This window comes from Coregonus lavaretus, assembly GCF_964263955.1.
Source record: "Coregonus lavaretus genome assembly, contig: HAP1_SCAFFOLD_6105, whole genome shotgun sequence".
NCBI lineage: Eukaryota > Metazoa > Chordata > Actinopteri > Salmoniformes > Salmonidae > Coregonus > Coregonus lavaretus.
The window spans coordinates 12,403-30,000 of NW_028161971.1; the positions used below are offsets into that span (position 1 = coordinate 12,403).

Here is a 17,598-nt window from a genome sequence, read left to right on the forward strand (position 1 = left end):
GGGTTGGTTCCTCTCTCCTCCAGGACTACCAGGAAGCCACTAGGGTCTACTGTCTAGGGTTGGTTCCTCTCTCCTCCAGGACAACCAGGAAGCCACTAGGGTCTACTGTCTAGGGTTGGTTCCTCTCTCCTCCAGGACTACCAGGAAGCCCAATAGGGTCTACTGTCTAGGGTTGGTTCCTCTCTCCTCCAGGACAACCAGGAAGCCACTAGGGTCTACTGTCTAGGGTTGGTTCCTCTCTCCTCCAGGACTACCAGGAAGCCCAATAGGGTCTACTGTCTAGGGTTGGTTCCTCTCTCCTCCAGGACTACCAGGAAGCCACACACCTGGAGCAGTTTGTGACACGCTTCCTGTTGAAAGAGACAACCAATCAGCTCCACTCGCTGCAGAGCTCCCTGGAATGTGCCATGGAGACCACGGCCGAACAGACCCGCCAGGAGAGGCAAGTCATCTCCTCTCCTCTCCTCTCCTCTCCTCTCCTCTCCTCTCCTCTCCTCTCCTCTCCTCTCCTCTCCTCTCCTCTCCTCTCCTCTCCTCTCCTCTCCTCTCCTCTCCTCTCCTCTCCTCTCCTCTCCTCTCCTCTCCTCTCCGCTCCTCTCCTCTCCTCTCCTCTCCTCTCCTCTCCTCTCCTCTCCTCTCCTCTCCTCTCCCTCCTCTCCTCTCCTCTCCTCTCCTCTCCTGTTCTCTTCAGTCAGTACACGTGATGAGTGATGAGTGTTCTCCATCCAGACAATCCTCTGAGGGGACTGCTGATTTATGTCTGTGCCTACGCAATTAGTATGTGTGTGTTGTGTGTTGTGTGTTGTGTGTTGTGTGTTGTGTGTTGTGTGTTTGGTCCTGTATAGCTCAGTTGGTAAAGCATGGCACGTGGATGCATGCATGACTTTAAGTTGCTTTGTGTTATATTACCTACCCCTATGTTGGGTAATGTGTTATATTACATTTACATTTACATTTTAGTCATTTAGCAGACGCTCTTATCCAGAGCGACTTACAGTTAGTGAATACATATATAAAAAAAATTATACTGGCCCCCCGTGGGAAACGAACCCACAACCCTGGCGTTGCAAACGCCATGCTCTATCAACTGAGCTACATCCCTGCCGGCCATTCCCTCCCCTACCCTGGACGACGCTGGGCCAATTGTGCGCCGCCCATGTGTTGGGTAATGTGTTATATTACCTACCCCTGTGTTGGGTAATGTGTTATATTACCTACCCCTGTGTTGGGTAATGTGTTATATTACCTACCCCTGTGTTGGGTAATGTGTTATATTACCTACCCCTATGTTGGGTAATGTGTTATATTACCTACCCCTATGTTGGGTAATGTGTTATATTACCTACCCCTGTGTTGGGTAATGTGTTATATTACCTACCCCTATGTTGGGTAATGTGTTATATTACCTACCCCTATGTTGGGTAATGTGTTATATTACCTACCCCTGTGTTGGGTAATGTGTTATATTACCTACCCCTGTGTTGGGTAATGTGTTATATTACCTACCCCTGTGGTGGGTAATGTGTTATATTACCTACCCCTGTGTTGGGTAATGTGTGTGTTTTAGCAGTCGGATTAGCTGGCTCTGTGTAGCATGCCTCTGGGGTCATTAGTAACAGTCTGAATGGAGGTCGGAGGTCAGCTCTGTCCGTGCCATGGGAAGCAGTGGCTCCTTTTTAGAACACTCACAACGTTCTGAATCAGAATGGAGAACCCAGGCAGCCACAGCTCTGGTTTCTGTTCCAGCACCTGGAGAACCCAGGCAGCCACAGCTCTGGTTTCTGTTCCAGCACCTGTAGAACCCAGGCAGCCACAGCTCTGGTTTCTGTTCCAGCACCTGGAGAACCCAGGCAGCCACAGCTCTGGTTTCTGTTCCAGCACCTGGGTGATTGCATGGCATGCCTCAGAACTGTGTTTCACCTCTCCTCTCCTCCCCTCCTCTTTCCTCTCTCAGCTCCTGTCCAATCTCTCATAAGTCATCTCAGAGTCCCAGTCCCTGAGTCCCAGTCCCTGAGTCCCAGTCCCTGAATCCCAGAGTCCCAGTCCCTGAATCCCAGTCCCTGAATCCCAGAGTCCCAGTCCCTGAATCCCAGTCCCTGAGTCCCAGTCCCTGAGTCCCAGTCCCTGAGTCCCAGTCCCTGAATCCCAGTCCCTGAATCCCATTCCCTGAATCCCAGTCCCTGAATCCCAGACCCTGAATCCCTGAATCCCAGTCCCTGAGTCCCAGTCCCTGAATCCCAGTCCCTGAATCCCAGAGTCCCAGTCCCTGAATCCCAGTCCCTGAGTCCCAGTCCCTGAATCCCTGAATCCCAGTCCATGAGTCCCAGTCCCTGAATCCCAGTCCCTGAGTCCCAGTCCCTGAATCCCAGAGTCCCAGTCCCTGAGTCCCAGTCCCTGAATCCCAGAGTCCCAGTCCCTGAGTCCCAGTCCCTGAATCCCAGTCCCTGATTCCCAGTCCCTGAGTCCCAGTCCCTGAATCCCAGTCCCTGAGTCCCAGTCCCTGAATCCCAGTCCCTGAATCCCAGTCCCTGAGTCCCAGTCCCCGAGTCCCAGTCCCTGAATCCCAGTCCCTGAATCCCAGTCCCTGAGTCCCAGTCCCTGAATCCCAGTCCCTGAGTCCCAGTCACTGAATCCCAGTCCCTGAATCCCAGTCCCTGAGTCCCAGTCCCTGAATCCCAGTCCCTGAGTCCCAGTCCCTGAATCCCTGAATCCCAGTCCCTGAGTCCCAGTCCCTGAATCCCAGTCCCTGAGTCCCAGTCCCTGAATCCCAGAGTCCCAGTCCCTGAGTCCCAGTCCCTGAATCCCAGAGTCCCAGTCCCTGAGTCCCAGTCCCTGAATCCCAGTCCCTGAGTCCCAGTCCCTGAATCCCAGTCCCTGAGTCCCAGTCCTTAAATCCCAGTCCCTGAATCCCAGTCCCTGAATCCCAGTCCCTGAGTCCCAGTCCCCGAGTCCCAGTCCCTGAATCCCAGTCCCTGAATCCCAGTCCCTGAGTCCCAGTCCCTGAGTCCCAGTCCCTGAATCCCAGTCCCTGAGTCCCAGTCCCTGAATCCCAGTCCCTGAATCCCAGTTCCTGAATCCCAGTCCCTGAGTCCCAGTCCCTGAATCCCTGAATCCCAGTCCATGAGTCCCAGTCCCTGAATCCCAGTCCCTGAGTCCCAGTCCCTGAATCCCAGAGTCCCAGTCCCTGAGTCCCAGTCCCTGAATCCCAGAGTCCCAGTCCCTGAGTCCCAGTCCCTGAATCCCAGTCCCTGATTCCCAGTCCCTGAGTCCCAGTCCCTGAATCCCAGTCCCTGAGTCCCAGTCCCTGAGTCCCAGTCCCTGAATCCCAGTCCCTGAGTCCCAGTCCCCGAGTCCCAGTCCCTGAATCCCAGTCCCTGAATCCCAGTCCCTGAGTCCCAGTCCCTGAATCCCAGTCCCTGAGTCCCAGTCACTGAATCCCAGTCCCTGAATCCCAGTCCCTGAGTCCCAGTCCCTGAATCCCAGTCCCTGAGTCCCAGTCCCTGAATCCCTGAATCCCAGTCCCTGAGTCCCAGTCCCTGAATCCCAGTCCCTGAGTCCCAGTCCCTGAATCCCAGAGTCCCAGTCCCTGAGTCCCAGTCCCTGAATCCCAGAGTCCCAGTCCCTGAATCCCAGTCCCTGAGTCCCAGTCCCTGAATCCCAGTCCCTGAGTCCCAGTCCTTAAATCCCAGTCCCTGAATCCCAGTCCCTGAATCCCAGTCCCTGAGTCCCAGTCCCCGAGTCCCAGTCCCTGAATCCCAGTCCCTGAATCCCAGTCCCTGAGTCCCAGTCCCTGAGTCCCAGTCCCTGAATCCCAGTCCCTGAGTCCCAGTCCCTGAATCCCAGTCCCTGAATCCCAGTTCCTGAATCCCAGTCCCTGAGTCCCAGTCCAGCAGCCATCTTTAAACACCACTCCAGATATAACAACTTTGTTATGTCTGTCAAGGCTCTTAGAGTACACTGCTCTGTCTCTGTGTTCATGATCAGCCTATTGTTAGTTGTCTTATACAGCTGAATGGGTTTCTCTTGGCAGGTTTTGTGCGTGGAGAAATTCTGTAGCTGGAATCCCAATTTGCTCCAAATAGAGAATTTAGTAGCAAAGCATCACCTCAGCAGGTAGATGAACTCTATCTCAATCTCTGATGTGTTTAAAGTAGCTGATCTCTGAGGCAGATTGAGACATCCCATTTTATATTCTGTCTGATGTCTCTAGCCAGGTTCACTGTGGAGTTGGGTGCGTGGGTGCGTGGGTGCGTGTGTGCCTGTACGTATGTGAGTGCGTACGTGTGAGTGTGTGTGTGAGTGTGTGAGTGTGTGTGTGTGTGTGTGTGTGTGTGTGTGTGTGTGTGTGTGTGTGTGTGTGTGTTAGTGTGTGTGTGTGTGTGTGTGTGTGTGTGTGTGTGTGTGTGTGTGTGTGTGTGTGTGTGTGTGTGTGTGTGTGTGCGCGCGTGCATTTGTGAGTCTGGCTGCAGGATGAAAGGATGAAGGCCACTCAGGTGACCAAAGTGGGGGGTGACCTCTATGGACCTCTACCATTCAGACGGAAAGCTTCTGTCATGTAGTATGGTAGGAGACAGACTGTTATGACTGAGGCCAGTGGAAACATTATTTCTCTGCTGAAATGACTAAAGTCCTCAAAGACAGGACCAATGCCCTTCCTATGGGACCTGCAATGTTTCCTTTGAAGACTGCCTCATCAGCAGTCAGGAAATGTCCATTTACAGGCATATATTCAAATATATTCACATATTCACATGCATTCACATATTTAAATGCTGTTTAGTGTACATATTGTATGTCACATGATGATGACCATAGTTTATGCAGCCAGCACAGCAGAGTCATACAAACAACCAGGGGGCCGAATCAATGCATCATATCATGCCGAACCAGGACCGAACTATAGAACCTAGTTTTAACCTAACCTAGCCTTAACCTAACCTAGTCTTAACCTAACATAGTCTTAAACCTAACCTAGCCTTAACATAACCTAACCTAGCCTTAACCTAACCTAGTCTTAAACTAACTTAGCCTTAACATAACCTAACCTAGCCTTGACCTAACCTAACCTTAACCTAACCTAGTCTTAACCTAACCTAGCCTTAACATAACCTAACCTAGCCTTAACCTAACCTAGTCTTAACCTAACTTAGCCTTAACATAACCTAACCTAGCCTTGACCTAACCTAACCTAGCCTTAACCTAACATAGTCTTAACCTAACCTATCCTTAACATAACCTAACCTAACCTAGCCTTGACCTAACCTAACCTAGCCTTAACCTAACCTAGCCTTAACCTAACCTAGTCGTAACCTAACCTAGCCTTAACATAACCTAACCTAGCCTTAACCTAACCTAGCCTTAACCTAATCTAGCCTTAACCTAACCTAGCCTTATTTAGCCTGGTCTTAACCTAACCTAGTCTTAACGTAGTCTTAACCTAACCTAGCATTAACCTAACCTAGCCTTAACCGAACCTAGTCTTAACCTAACCTAGTCTTAACCTAGCCTTAACCTAACGAACCTTAACTGAACCTAGTCTTAACCTAACCTAGTCTGAACCTAACCTTAACCTAAACTGAACCTAACCTAGCCTTAACCTAACCTAGCCTTAACCTAACCTAGCCTTAACCTAACCTAACTTAGCCTTAACCTAACCTAGCCTTAACCGAATCTAGTCTTAACCTAACCTAGCCTTAAACTAGCCTTAACCTAACCTAGCCTTAACCGATCCTAGTCTTAACCTAGCCTTAACCTAACCTAGCCTTAACCGAACCCAGTCTTAACCTAACCTAGCCTTAACCTAACCTAGCCTTAACCTAACCTAGCCTTAAACTAGCCTTAACCGAACCTAGTCTTAACCTAACCTAGTCTTAACCTAACCTAGCCTTAACCTAACCTAGCCTTAACCTAACCTAGTCTTAACCTAACCTAGTCTTAACCTAACCTAGCCTTAACCTAACCTAGCCTTAACATAGCCTTAACCTAACCTAGCCTTAACCTAACCTAGTCTTAAGCTAGCCTTAACCTAACCTTAACCTTGCCTTAACCTAACCTAACCTAGTCTCAACCCAACCCAACCTATCCTAGCCTTAACCTAGCCTTATACTAACCTAGCCTTAACCTAACCTAGCCTTAACCTAGCCTTAACTGAACCTAGTCTTAACCTAACCTAGTCTTTACCTAGCCTTAACCTAACCTAGCCTTAGCCTAACCTAGTCTTAACCTAACCTAGCCTTAACCTAACCTATCCTTAACCTAACCTAGCCTTAGCCTAACCTAGTCTTAACCTAACCTAGCCTTAACCTAACCTAGCCTTAACCTAACCTAGCCTTAACCTAACCTATTCTTAACCTAACCTAGCCTTAACCTAACCTAACCTTAACCTAACCTAGCCTTAACCTAACCTAGCCTTAACCTAACCTATTCTTAACCTAACCTAGTCTTAACCTAACCTAGCCCTAACCGGACCTAATCTTAACCTAACCTAGCCTTAACCTAACCTAGCCTTAACCTAACCTAGCCTTAACCTAGCCTAGTCTTAACCTAACCTAGTCTTAACCTTAACCTAACCTTAACCTTGCCTTAACCTAACCTAACCTAGTCTCAACCTAACCTAGCCTTAACCTAGCCTAGTCTTAACCTAACCTAGCCTAAACTGAACCTAGCCTTAACCTAACCTTAACCTAACCTAACCTAACCTACCTTAACCTAACCTAGCCTTAACCTAGCCTTAACCTAACCTACCCTTAACCTAACCTAGCCTTAACTTAGCCTAGCCTTAACCTAACCTAGTCTTAACGTATCCTTAACCTAACCTAGTCTTAACCTAGCCTTAACCTAACCTAGTCTTAACCTAACCTAGTCTTAACCTTAACCTAACCTATCCTAAACCGAACCTAGCCTTAACCTAACCTTAACCTAACCTAACCTAACCTAGCCTTAACCTAGCCTTAACCTAACCTAGCCTTAACCCAACCTAGTCTTAAACTAGCCTTAACCTAACCTAGTCTTAACCTATCCTTAACCTAACCTAGTCTTAACCTAGCCTTAACCTAACCTAGTCTTAACCTAACCTAGCCTTAACCTAACCTAGTCTTAACCTAACCTAGCCTTAACCGGACCTAATCTTAACCTTACCTAGCCTTAACCTAGCCTAGTCTTAATCTAACCTAGCCTTAACCTAACCTAGTCTTAACCTAGTCTTAAACTAACCTAGCCTTATCCTAACCTAGCCTTAACCTTACCTAGTCTTAACCTAACCTTAACCTAACCTAGCCTTAACCTTACCTAGCCTTAACCTAGCCTAGTCTTAACCTAACCTAGCCTTAACTTAACCTAGCCTTAACCTAACCTAGTCTTAACCTAACCTAGCCTTAACCTAACCTAGCCTTAACCTTACCTAACCTTAACCTAACCTAGCCTTAACCTAACCTAGTCTTAACCTAACCTAGTCTTAACCTAACCTAGCCTTAACCTAGCCTAGCCTTAACCTAACCTAGTCTCCCAGTCTTCCGCTGAAAAACATCTACACAGCATGATGCTTCCAACACCCTGCTTCACCGTAGGGATGGTGCCAGGTTTCCTCTAGACGTCACACTTGGCATTCAGGCCAAAGAGTTCAATCTTGGTTTCATCAGACCAGAGAATCTTGTTTCTCATGGTCTGAGAGTCCTTTAAGTGCCTTTTGGCAAACTCCAGGCGGGCTGTCATGTGCCTTTTACTGAGGAGTGGCTTCTGTATGGCCACTCTACCATAAAGGCCTGATTGATGGAGTTCTTCAGAGATGGTTGTCCCTGACCAAGGCCCTTCTCCCCCGATTGCTCAGTTTGGCCGGGCGGCCAGCTCTAGGAAGAGTCTTGGTGGTTCCAAACTTCTTCCATGTAAGAATGATAGAGGCCACTGTGTTCTTGGGGACCTTCAATGCTGCAAAAAGTTTTTGGTACCCTTCCCCAGATCTGTGCCTCGACACAATCCAGTCTTGGAGCTCTACGGACAATTCCTTCGACCTCATGGCTTGGTTTTTGCTCTGACATGCACTGTCAACTGTGGGACCCTATATTGACAGGTGTGTGCCTTTCCAAACCATGTCCAATCAATTGAGGATGTTTTTACTGCTGGTTGGGTTGAGCATAGTTAGTTAGCCAGGTGGCTGAGACCCTAGCTGCGTCTCAAATGGCACCGTATTCTCTATATGGGAACTTGTCAAAACTATATAGGGAATAGGGTGCCATTTGGGACGTAGCTAGGGTCTCAGCCCTGTGCTTCTAGAGACTCATCTCAGAAAACGTAATTGGCCAGGGACATGTTGTGTGCAGGGAGAGCGTCCAATCACAGTCTTCTGTCAGAGTGTCCCTCCAATCACAGTCTTCCGTCGGAGTGACCCTTCCAATCACAGTCTTCCGTCGGAGTGACCCCTCCAATCACAGTCTTCCGTCGGAGTGACCTTTCCAATCACAGTCTATCTGTCGTCAGAGGCGGGTCTCTTATAGAGCCAAAGAGCATCATGATGTAACATTATGTATTTATGACACTCTCTCTTCCTCCCTATCCCATCCCTCCCCACCAAAATACTATTTCCTTTGTTCCCTTTGGCAGTGTTAATCCGGGCTGTTCCCTTTGGCAGTGTTAATCCAGGGCTGTTCCCTTTGGCAGTGTTAATCCAGGGCTGTTCCCTTTGGCAGTGTTAATCCAGGGCTGGTCCCTTTGGCAGTGTTAAACCATGGATGTTCCCTTTGGCAGTGTTAATCCAGGGCTGTTCCCTTTGTAGTGTTAATCCAGGGCTGTTCCCTTTGGCAGTGTTAATCCAGGGCTGTTCCCTTTGGCAGTGTTAAACCATGGCTGTTCCCTTTGGCAGTGTTAATCCAGGGCTGTTCCCTTTGTAGTGTTAATCCAGGGCTGTTCCCTTTGGCAGTGTTAATCCAGGGCTGTTCCCTTTGTAGTGTTAATCCAGGGCTGTTCCCTTTGGCAGTGTTAATCCAGGGCTGTTCCCTTTGGCAGTGTTAATCCAGGGCTGTTCCCTTTGGCAGTGTTAATCCAGGGCTGTTCTCTTTGGCAGTGTTAATCCAGGGCTGGTCCCTTTGGCAGTGTTAAACCATGGATGTTCCCTTTGGCAGTGTTAATCCAGGGCTGTTCCCTTTGTAGTGTTAATCCAGGGCTGTTCCCTTTGGCAGTGTTAATCCAGGGCTGTTCCCTTTGGCAGTGTTAAACCATGGCTGTTCCCTTTGGCAGTGTTAATCCAGGGCTGTTCCCTTTGTAGTGTTAATCCAGGGCTGTTCCCTTTGTAGTGTTAATCCAGGGCTGTTCCCTTTGGCAGTGTTAATCCAGGGCTGTTCCCTTTGGCAGTGTTAATCCAGGGCTGTTCCCTTTGGCAGTGTTAATCCAGGGCTGTTCCCTTTGGCAGTGTTAATCCAGGGCTGTTCACTTTGGCAGTGTTAATCCAGGGCTGTTCCCTTTGGCAGTGTTAATCCAGGGCTGTTATGCCTTCACCTCCCATGATGTCGTAGACAGCTGAGAGCTGTGTGTGTGTGTGTGCATCAGGCCTATGGGTGGTATCAGGGAAAGGTTGGGGTCATTGGGTTCTATACTGAAAGCCTGTGGGTGGTATCAGGGAAAGGTTGGGGTCATTGGGGGCTATACTGAAAGCCTGTGGGTCGTATCAGGGAAAGGTTGGGGTCATTTCCACACATTCCTGACCTGTCTCCCTGTGTGTGTTCCCCAGACAAGGCCCAGTGAAGCCTGAGGCGCTCTCCATCCAGTGGTCAGGGAGAAGATCCAATCGAAGGCTTCAAAGGAATAACAGTCTGTCTCCCAACAACCCTCTACTCAGCCTGGTCAACTCAGGTACACATAAACGCCCGCCCGCAAGCATGCGCACACTCACACACACACACACACACACACACACACACACACACACACACACACACACACACACACACACACACACACACACACACACACACACACACACACACACACAGTCTGTGACTCAGTCTGACTGGTATACTGTAGGACCAGCTGGTGACTCAGTATGACTGGTATACTGTAGGACCAGCTGGTGACTCAGTATGACTGGTATACTGTAGGACCAGCTGGTGACTCAGTCTGACTGGTATACTGTAGGACCAGCTGGTGACTCAGTCTGACTGGTATACTGTAGGACCAGCTGGTGACTCAGTATGACTGGTATACTGTAGGACCAGCTGGTGACTCAGTATGACTGGTATACTGTAGGACCAGCTGGTGACTCAGTATGACTGGTATACTGTAGGACCAGCTGGTGACTCAGTATGACTTGTATACTGTAGGACCAGCTGGTGACTCAGTATGACTGGTATACTGTAGGACCAGCTGGTGACTCAGTATGACTGGTATACTCTAGGACCAGCTGGTGACTCAGTATGACTGGTATACTGTAGGACCAGCTGGTGACTCAGTATGACTGGTATACTGTAGGACCAGCTGGTGACTCAGTCTGACTGGTATACTGTAGGACCAGCTGGTGACTCAGTATGACTGGTATACTGTAGGACCAGCTGGTGACTCAGTATGACTGGTATACTGTAGGACCAGCAGGTGACTCAGTCTGACTGGTATACTGTAGGACCAGCTGGTGACTCAGTATGACTGGTATACTGTAGGACCAGCTGGTGACTCAGTATGACTGGTATACTCTAGGACCAGCTGGTGACTCAGTATGACTGGTATACTGTAGGACCAGCTGGTGACTCAGTATGACTGGTATACTGTAGGACCAGCTGGTGACTCAGTCTGACTGGTATACTGTAGGACCAGCTGGTGACTCAGTATGACTGGTATACTGTAGGACCAGCTGGTGACTCAGTATGACTGGTATACTGTAGGACCAGCTGGTGACTCAGTCTGACTGGTATACTGTAGGACCAGCTGGTGACTCAGTATGACTGGTATACTGTAGGACCAGCTGGTGACTCAGTATGACTGGTATACTGTAGGACCAGCTGGTGACTCAGTCTGACTGGTATACTGTAGGACCAGCTGGTGACTCAGTATGACTGGTATACTGTGGGACCAGCTGGTGACTCAGTCTGACTGGTATACTGTAGGACCAGCTGGTGACTCAGTCTGACTGGTATACTGTAGGACCAGCTGGTGACTCAGTATGACTGGTATACTGTAGGACCAGCTGGTGACTCAGTATGACTGGTATACTGTAGGACCAGCTGGTGACTCAGTCTGACTGGTATACTGTAGGACAAGCTGGTGACTCAGTATGACTGGTATACTGTAGGACCAGCTGGTGACTCAGTATGACTGGTATACTGTAGGACCAGCTGGTGACTCAGTCTGACTGGTATACTGTAGGACCAGCTGGTGACTCAGTCTGACTGGTATACTGTAGGACCAGCTGGTGACTCAGTATGACTGGTATACTGTAGGACCAGCTGGTGACTCAGTATGACTGGTATACTGTAAGACCAGCTGGTGACTCAGTATGACTGGTATACTGTAGGACCAGCTGGTGACTCAGTCTGACTGGTATACTGTAGGACAAGCTGGTGACTCAGTATGACTGGTATACTGTAGGACCAGCTGGTGACTCAGTATGACTGGTATACTGTAGGACCAGCTGGTGACTCAGTCTGACTGGTATACTGTAGGACCAGCTGGTGACTCAGTCTGACTGGTATACTGTAGGACCAGCTGGTGACTCAGTATGACTGGTATACTGTAGGACCAGCTGGTGACTCAGTATGACTGGTATACTGTAAGACCAGCTGGTGACTCAGTATGACTGGTATACTGTAGGACCAGCTGGTGACTCAGTATGACTGGTATACTGTAGGACCAGCTGGTGACTCAGTCTGACTGGTATACTGTAGGACCAGCTGGTGACTCAGTATGACTGGTATACTGTAGGACCAGCTGGTGACTCAGTATGACTGGTATACTGTAGGACCAGCTGGTGACTCAGTATGACTGGTATACTGTAGGACCAGCTGGTGACTCAGTCTGACTGGTATACTGTAGGACCAGCTGGTGACTCAGTCTGACTGGTATACTGTAGGACCAGCTGGTGACTCAGTATGACTGGTATACTGTAGGACCAGCTGGTGACTCAGTATGACTGGTATACTGTAGGACCAGCTGGTGACTCAGTCTGACTGGTGTACTGTAGGACCAGCTGGTGACTCAGTATGACTGGTATACTGTAGGACCAGCTGGTGACTCAGTATGACTGGTATACTGTAGGACCAGCTGGTGACTCAGTCTGACTAGTGTACTGTAGGACCAGCTGGTGACTCAGTATGACTGGTATACTGTAGGACCAGCTGGTGACTCAGTATGACTGGTATACTGTAGGACCAGCTGGTGACTCAGTATGACTGGTATACTGTAGGACCAGCTGGTGACTCAGTCTGACTTGTATACTGTAGGACCAGCTGGTGACTCAGTATGACTGGTATACTGTAGGACCAGCTGGTGACTCAGTATGACTGGTATACTGTAGGACCAGCTGGTGACTCAGTATGACTGGTATACTGTAGGACCAGCTGGTGACTCAGTATGACTGGTATACTGTAGGACCAGCTGGTGACTCAGTCTGACTGGTATACTGTAGGACCAGCTGGTGACTCAGTATGACTGGTATACTGTAGGAGCAGCTGGTGACTCAGTATGACTGGTATACTGTAGGACCAGCTGGTGACTCAGTATGACTGGTATACTGTAGGACCAGCTGGTGACTCAGTCTGACTGGTATACTGTAGGACCAGCTGGTGACTCAGTCTGACTGGTATACTGTAGGACCAGCTGGTGACTCAGTATGACTGGTATACTGTAGGACCAGCTGGTGACTCAGTATGACTGGTATACTGTAGGACCAGCTGGTGACTCAGTCTGACTGGTATACTGTAGGACCAGCTGGTGACTCAGTCTGACTGGTATACTGTAGGACCAGCTGGTGACTCAGTATGACTGGTATACTGTAGGACCAGCTGGTGACTCAGTCTGACTGGTATACTGTAGGACCAGCTGGTGACTCAGTATGACTGGTATACTGTAGGACCAGCTGGTGACTCAGTATGACTGGTATACTGTAGGACCAGCTGGTGACTCAGTATGACTGGTATACTGTAGGACCAGCTGGTGACTCAGTATGACAGGTATACTGTAGGACCAGCTGGTGACTCAGTATGACTGGTATACTGTAGGACCAGCTGGTGACTCAGTCTGACTGGTATACTGTAGGACCAGCTGGTGACTCAGTATGACTGGTATACTGTAGGACCAGCTGGTGACTCAGTATGACTGGTATACTGTAGGACCAGCTGGTGACTCAGTATGACTGGTATACTGTAGGACCAGCTGGTGACTCAGTATGACTGGTATACTGTGGGACCAGCTGGTGACTCAGTATGACTGGTATACTGTGGCCCCAGCTGGTGACTCAGTATGACTGGTATACTGTATGTTTTAAAAAGGCATTTTAGAACTAGTGTTTCAAACTAAAATAGAAGCTGTATCTATCTGCATCAAGTCATTGGATGTCAATGGCCCAGAGATTTAGAGTATGCACACACATGCACGAACACAAACACACAGCCTAAGCAGCACTATTCTATTCTGACTGAGTTGAGTTACATTCGATTACCCCAGGACAGAGGAAATGTGCCAATGCATTGTGGGTGTGTTCTGCTCCCAATCTGCCAGGTGTGTATGAGGAGGACAACCAATGGATGACTCAGGTCAACCGACTCCAGAAGCTTATCGACCGGCTAGAGAAAAAGGTACATGGAAAATATATAGAACCCTATTCCCTCCATCATCCACTCTGTCTGGTTATATTCCTCCATCATCCACTCTGTCTGGTTATATTCCTCCATCATCCACTCTGTCTGGTTATATTCCCTCCATCATCCACTCTGTCTGGTTATATTCCTCCATCATCCACTCTGTCTGGTTATATTCCTCCATCATCCACTCTGTCTGGTTATATTCCCTCCATCATCCACTCTGTCTGGTTATATTCCCTCCATCATCCACTCTGTCTGGTTATATTCCTCCATCATCCACTCTGTCTGGTTATATTCCCTCCATCATCCACTCTGTCTGGTTATATTCCTCCATCATCCACTCTGTCTGGTTATATTCCTCCATCATCCACTCTGTCTGGTTATATTCCCTCCATCATCCACTCTGTCTGGTTATATTCCTCCATCATCCACTCTGTCTGGTTATATTCCTCCATCATCCACTCTGTCTGGTTATATTCCCTCCATCATCCACTCTGTCTGGTTATATTCCCTCCATCATCCACTCTGTCTGGTTATATTCCCTCCATCATCCACTCTGTCTGGTTATATTCCCTCCATCATCCACTCTGTCTGGTTATATTCCCTCCATCATCCACTCTGTCTGGTTATATTCCCTCCATCATCCACTCTGTCTGGTTATATTCCTCCATCATCCACTCTGTCTGGTTATATTCCTCCATCATCCACTCTGTCTGGTTATATTCCCTCCATCATCCACTCTGTCTGGTTATATTCCTCCATCATCCACTCTGTCTGGTTATATTCCCTCCATCATCCACTCTGTCTGGTTATATTCCCTCCATCATCCACTCTGTCTGGTTATATTCCCTCCATCATCCACTCTGTCTGGTTATATTCCCTCCATCATCCACTCTGTCTGGTTATATTCCCTCCATCATCCACTCTGTCTGGTTATATTCCCTCCATCATCCACTCTGTCTGGTTATATTCCCTCCATCATCCACTCTGTCTGGTTATATTCCTCCATCATCCACTCTGTCTGGTTATATTCCCTCCATCATCCACTCTGTCTGGTTATATTCCCTCCATCATCCACTCTGTCTGGTTATATTCCCTCCATCATCCACTCTGTCTGGTTATATTCCCTCCATCATCCACTCTGTCTGGTTATATTCCCTCCATCATCCACTCTGTCTGGTTATATTCCCTCCATCATCCACTCTGTCTGGTTATATTCCCTCCATCATCCACTCTGTCTGGTTATATTCCTCCATCATCCACTCTGTCTGGTTATATTCCTCCATCATCCACTCTGTCTGGTTATATTCCCTCCATCATCCACTCTGTCTGGTTATATTCCCTCCATCATCCACTCTGTCTGGTTATATTCCTCCATCATCCACTCTGTCTGGTTATATTCCCTCCATCATCCACTCTGTCTGGTTATATTCCCTCCATCATCCACTCTGTCTGGTTATATTCCTCCATCATCCACTCTGTCTGGTTATATTCCTCCATCATCCACTCTGTCTGGTTATATTCCCTCCATCATCCACTCTGTCTGGTTATATTCCTCCATCATCTACTCTGTCTGGTTATATTCCTCCATCATCCACTCTGTCTGGTTATATTCCCTCCATCATCCACTCTGTCTGGTTATATTCCCTCCATCATCCACTCTGTCTGGTTATATTCCTCCATCATCCACTCTGTCTGGTTATATTCCTCCATCATCCACTCTGTCTGGTTATATTCCCTCCATCATCCACTCTGTCTGGTTATATTCCCTCCATCATCCACTCTGTCTGGTTATATTCCCTCCATCATCCACTCTGTCTGGTTATATTCCTCCATCATCCACTCTGTTTGGTTATATTCCTCCATCATCCACTCTGTCTGGTTATATTCCCTCCATCATCCACTCTGTCTGGTTATATTCCTCCATCATCCACTCTGTCTGGTTATATTCCTCCATCATCCACTCTGTCTGGTTATATTCCCTCCATCATCCACTCTGTCTGGTTATATTCCCTCCATCATCCACTCTGTCTGGTTATATTCCTCCATCATCCACTCTGTCTGGTTATATTCCCTCCATCATCCACTCTGTCTGGTTATATTCCCTCCATCATCCACTCTGTCTGGTTATATTCCTCCATCATCCACTCTGTCTGGTTATATTCCCTCCATCATCCACTCTGTCTGGTTATATTCCCTCCATCATCCACTCTGTCTGGTTATATTCCCTCCATCATCCACTCTGTCTGGTTATATTCCCTCCATCATCCACTCTGTCTGGTTATATTCCCTCCATCATCCACTCTGTCTGGTTATATTCCCTCCATCATCCACTCTGTCTGGTTATATTCCCTCCATCATCCACTCTGTCTGGTTATATTCCCTCCATCATCCACTCTGTCTGGTTATATTCCTCCATCATCCACTCTGTCTGGTTATATTCCTCCATCATCCACTCTGTCTGGTTATATTCCCTCCATCATCCACTCTGTCTGGTTATATTCCTCCATCATCCACTCTGTCTGGTTATATTCCCTCCATCATCCACTCTGTCTGGTTATATTCCCTCCATCATCCACTCTGTCTGGTTATATTCCCTCCATCATCCACTCTGTCTGGTTATATTCCCTCCATCATCCACTCTGTCTGGTTATATTCCCTCCATCATCCACTCTGTCTGGTTATATTCCCTCCATCATCCTTCTGGCGACGCACGGCGCGCTGGAGGTGAACGTGATTAGCGTTCCACATCTCCTCCGTGCGCCGAAACCAGTCATCCACCACAGGAGCTTCGGTCTGGCTCGGATTCTGGGCATATTCGGCCCATGGCAAGAACACCGACCACCATGCCAAGAACAGGACCGTCCCCCGGCCGGTCCTGGCAGTAGGACCGCAGGAACCTACCCACATCCTGATTCACCTGCCCATTAGACTCGGGGTGGAAACCAGAGCTGACCGAGACCCCCAGACGTTCCATGAACGCCTTCCAGACCCTGGATGTGAACTGGGGACCACGGTCAGACACTATGTCCTCTGGCACCCCGTAGTGCCGGAAGATGTGTGTAAACAGCGCCTCCGCAGTTTGCAGAGCCGTGGGGAGACCGGGCAGAGGAAGGAGGCGGTAGGCTTTAGAGAAGCGGTCCACAACGACCAGGATGGTGGTGTTACCCTGAGAGAGGGGAAGATCAGTGAGAAAGTCAATACACAGGTGGGACCATGGTCGTTGTGGAACTGGTAAGGGTTGTAACTTACCCGCTGGGAGGTGCCTAGGTGCCTTACTCTGGGCGCACACCGAGCAGGAGGAGACATACACCCTCACGTCCTTAGCCAAGGTAGGCCACCAGTACTTTCCGGTCAGGCAGCGCACTGTACGACCGATACCTGGGTGACCAGAGGAGGGTGACGTGTGTGCCCAATAGATCAGAAGGTCACCGACAAGAGACGGCACGTACTGCAGCCCAGCTGGACACTGAGGTGGAGATGGCTCTGTGCGTACCGCCCGCTCTATGTCCGCGTCCATCGCCCATACTACCAGCGCCACAATGCAGGAGGCTGGGAGTATGGGGGTGTTGTCTCTGGGCCTGTCCTCTGTGTCGTACAGTCGTGACAGTGCGTCTGCCTTCACGTTCTTCGTACCCGGGATGTATGACAGAGTAAACTCAAACCGGGTGAAGAATAGGGCCCACCTGGCCTGGCGAGGGTTCATCCTCCTCCCTGCCTGGATGTACTCCAGGTTACAGTGGTCCATCCAGACGAGGAAAGGGTGTTTCACCCCCTCGAGCTAGTGCCTCCACACTGTCAGGGCTCTGACTACAGCCAACAG

General features: G+C 49.0%; 1 protein-coding gene across 1 annotated transcript in view; it reads left to right on the forward strand.

Annotated features, from left to right (window-relative positions):
• Positions 1-305: 305 nt before the first annotated feature.
• Positions 306-17,598, forward strand: part of LOC311119793 (N-terminal EF-hand calcium-binding protein 1-like) — a gene marked incomplete at both ends in the record, with an annotated part of 18,260 nt that continues 967 nt past the window's right edge. Inside the window, 3 exons of the mRNA XM_084194446.1 lie at positions 306-442; positions 9,719-9,840; positions 13,693-13,769. Coding sequence (XP_084050572.1) covers positions 306-442; positions 9,719-9,840; positions 13,693-13,769 — 336 coding nt within the window. The remainder of the gene's footprint in view (positions 443-9,718; positions 9,841-13,692; positions 13,770-17,598) is intronic.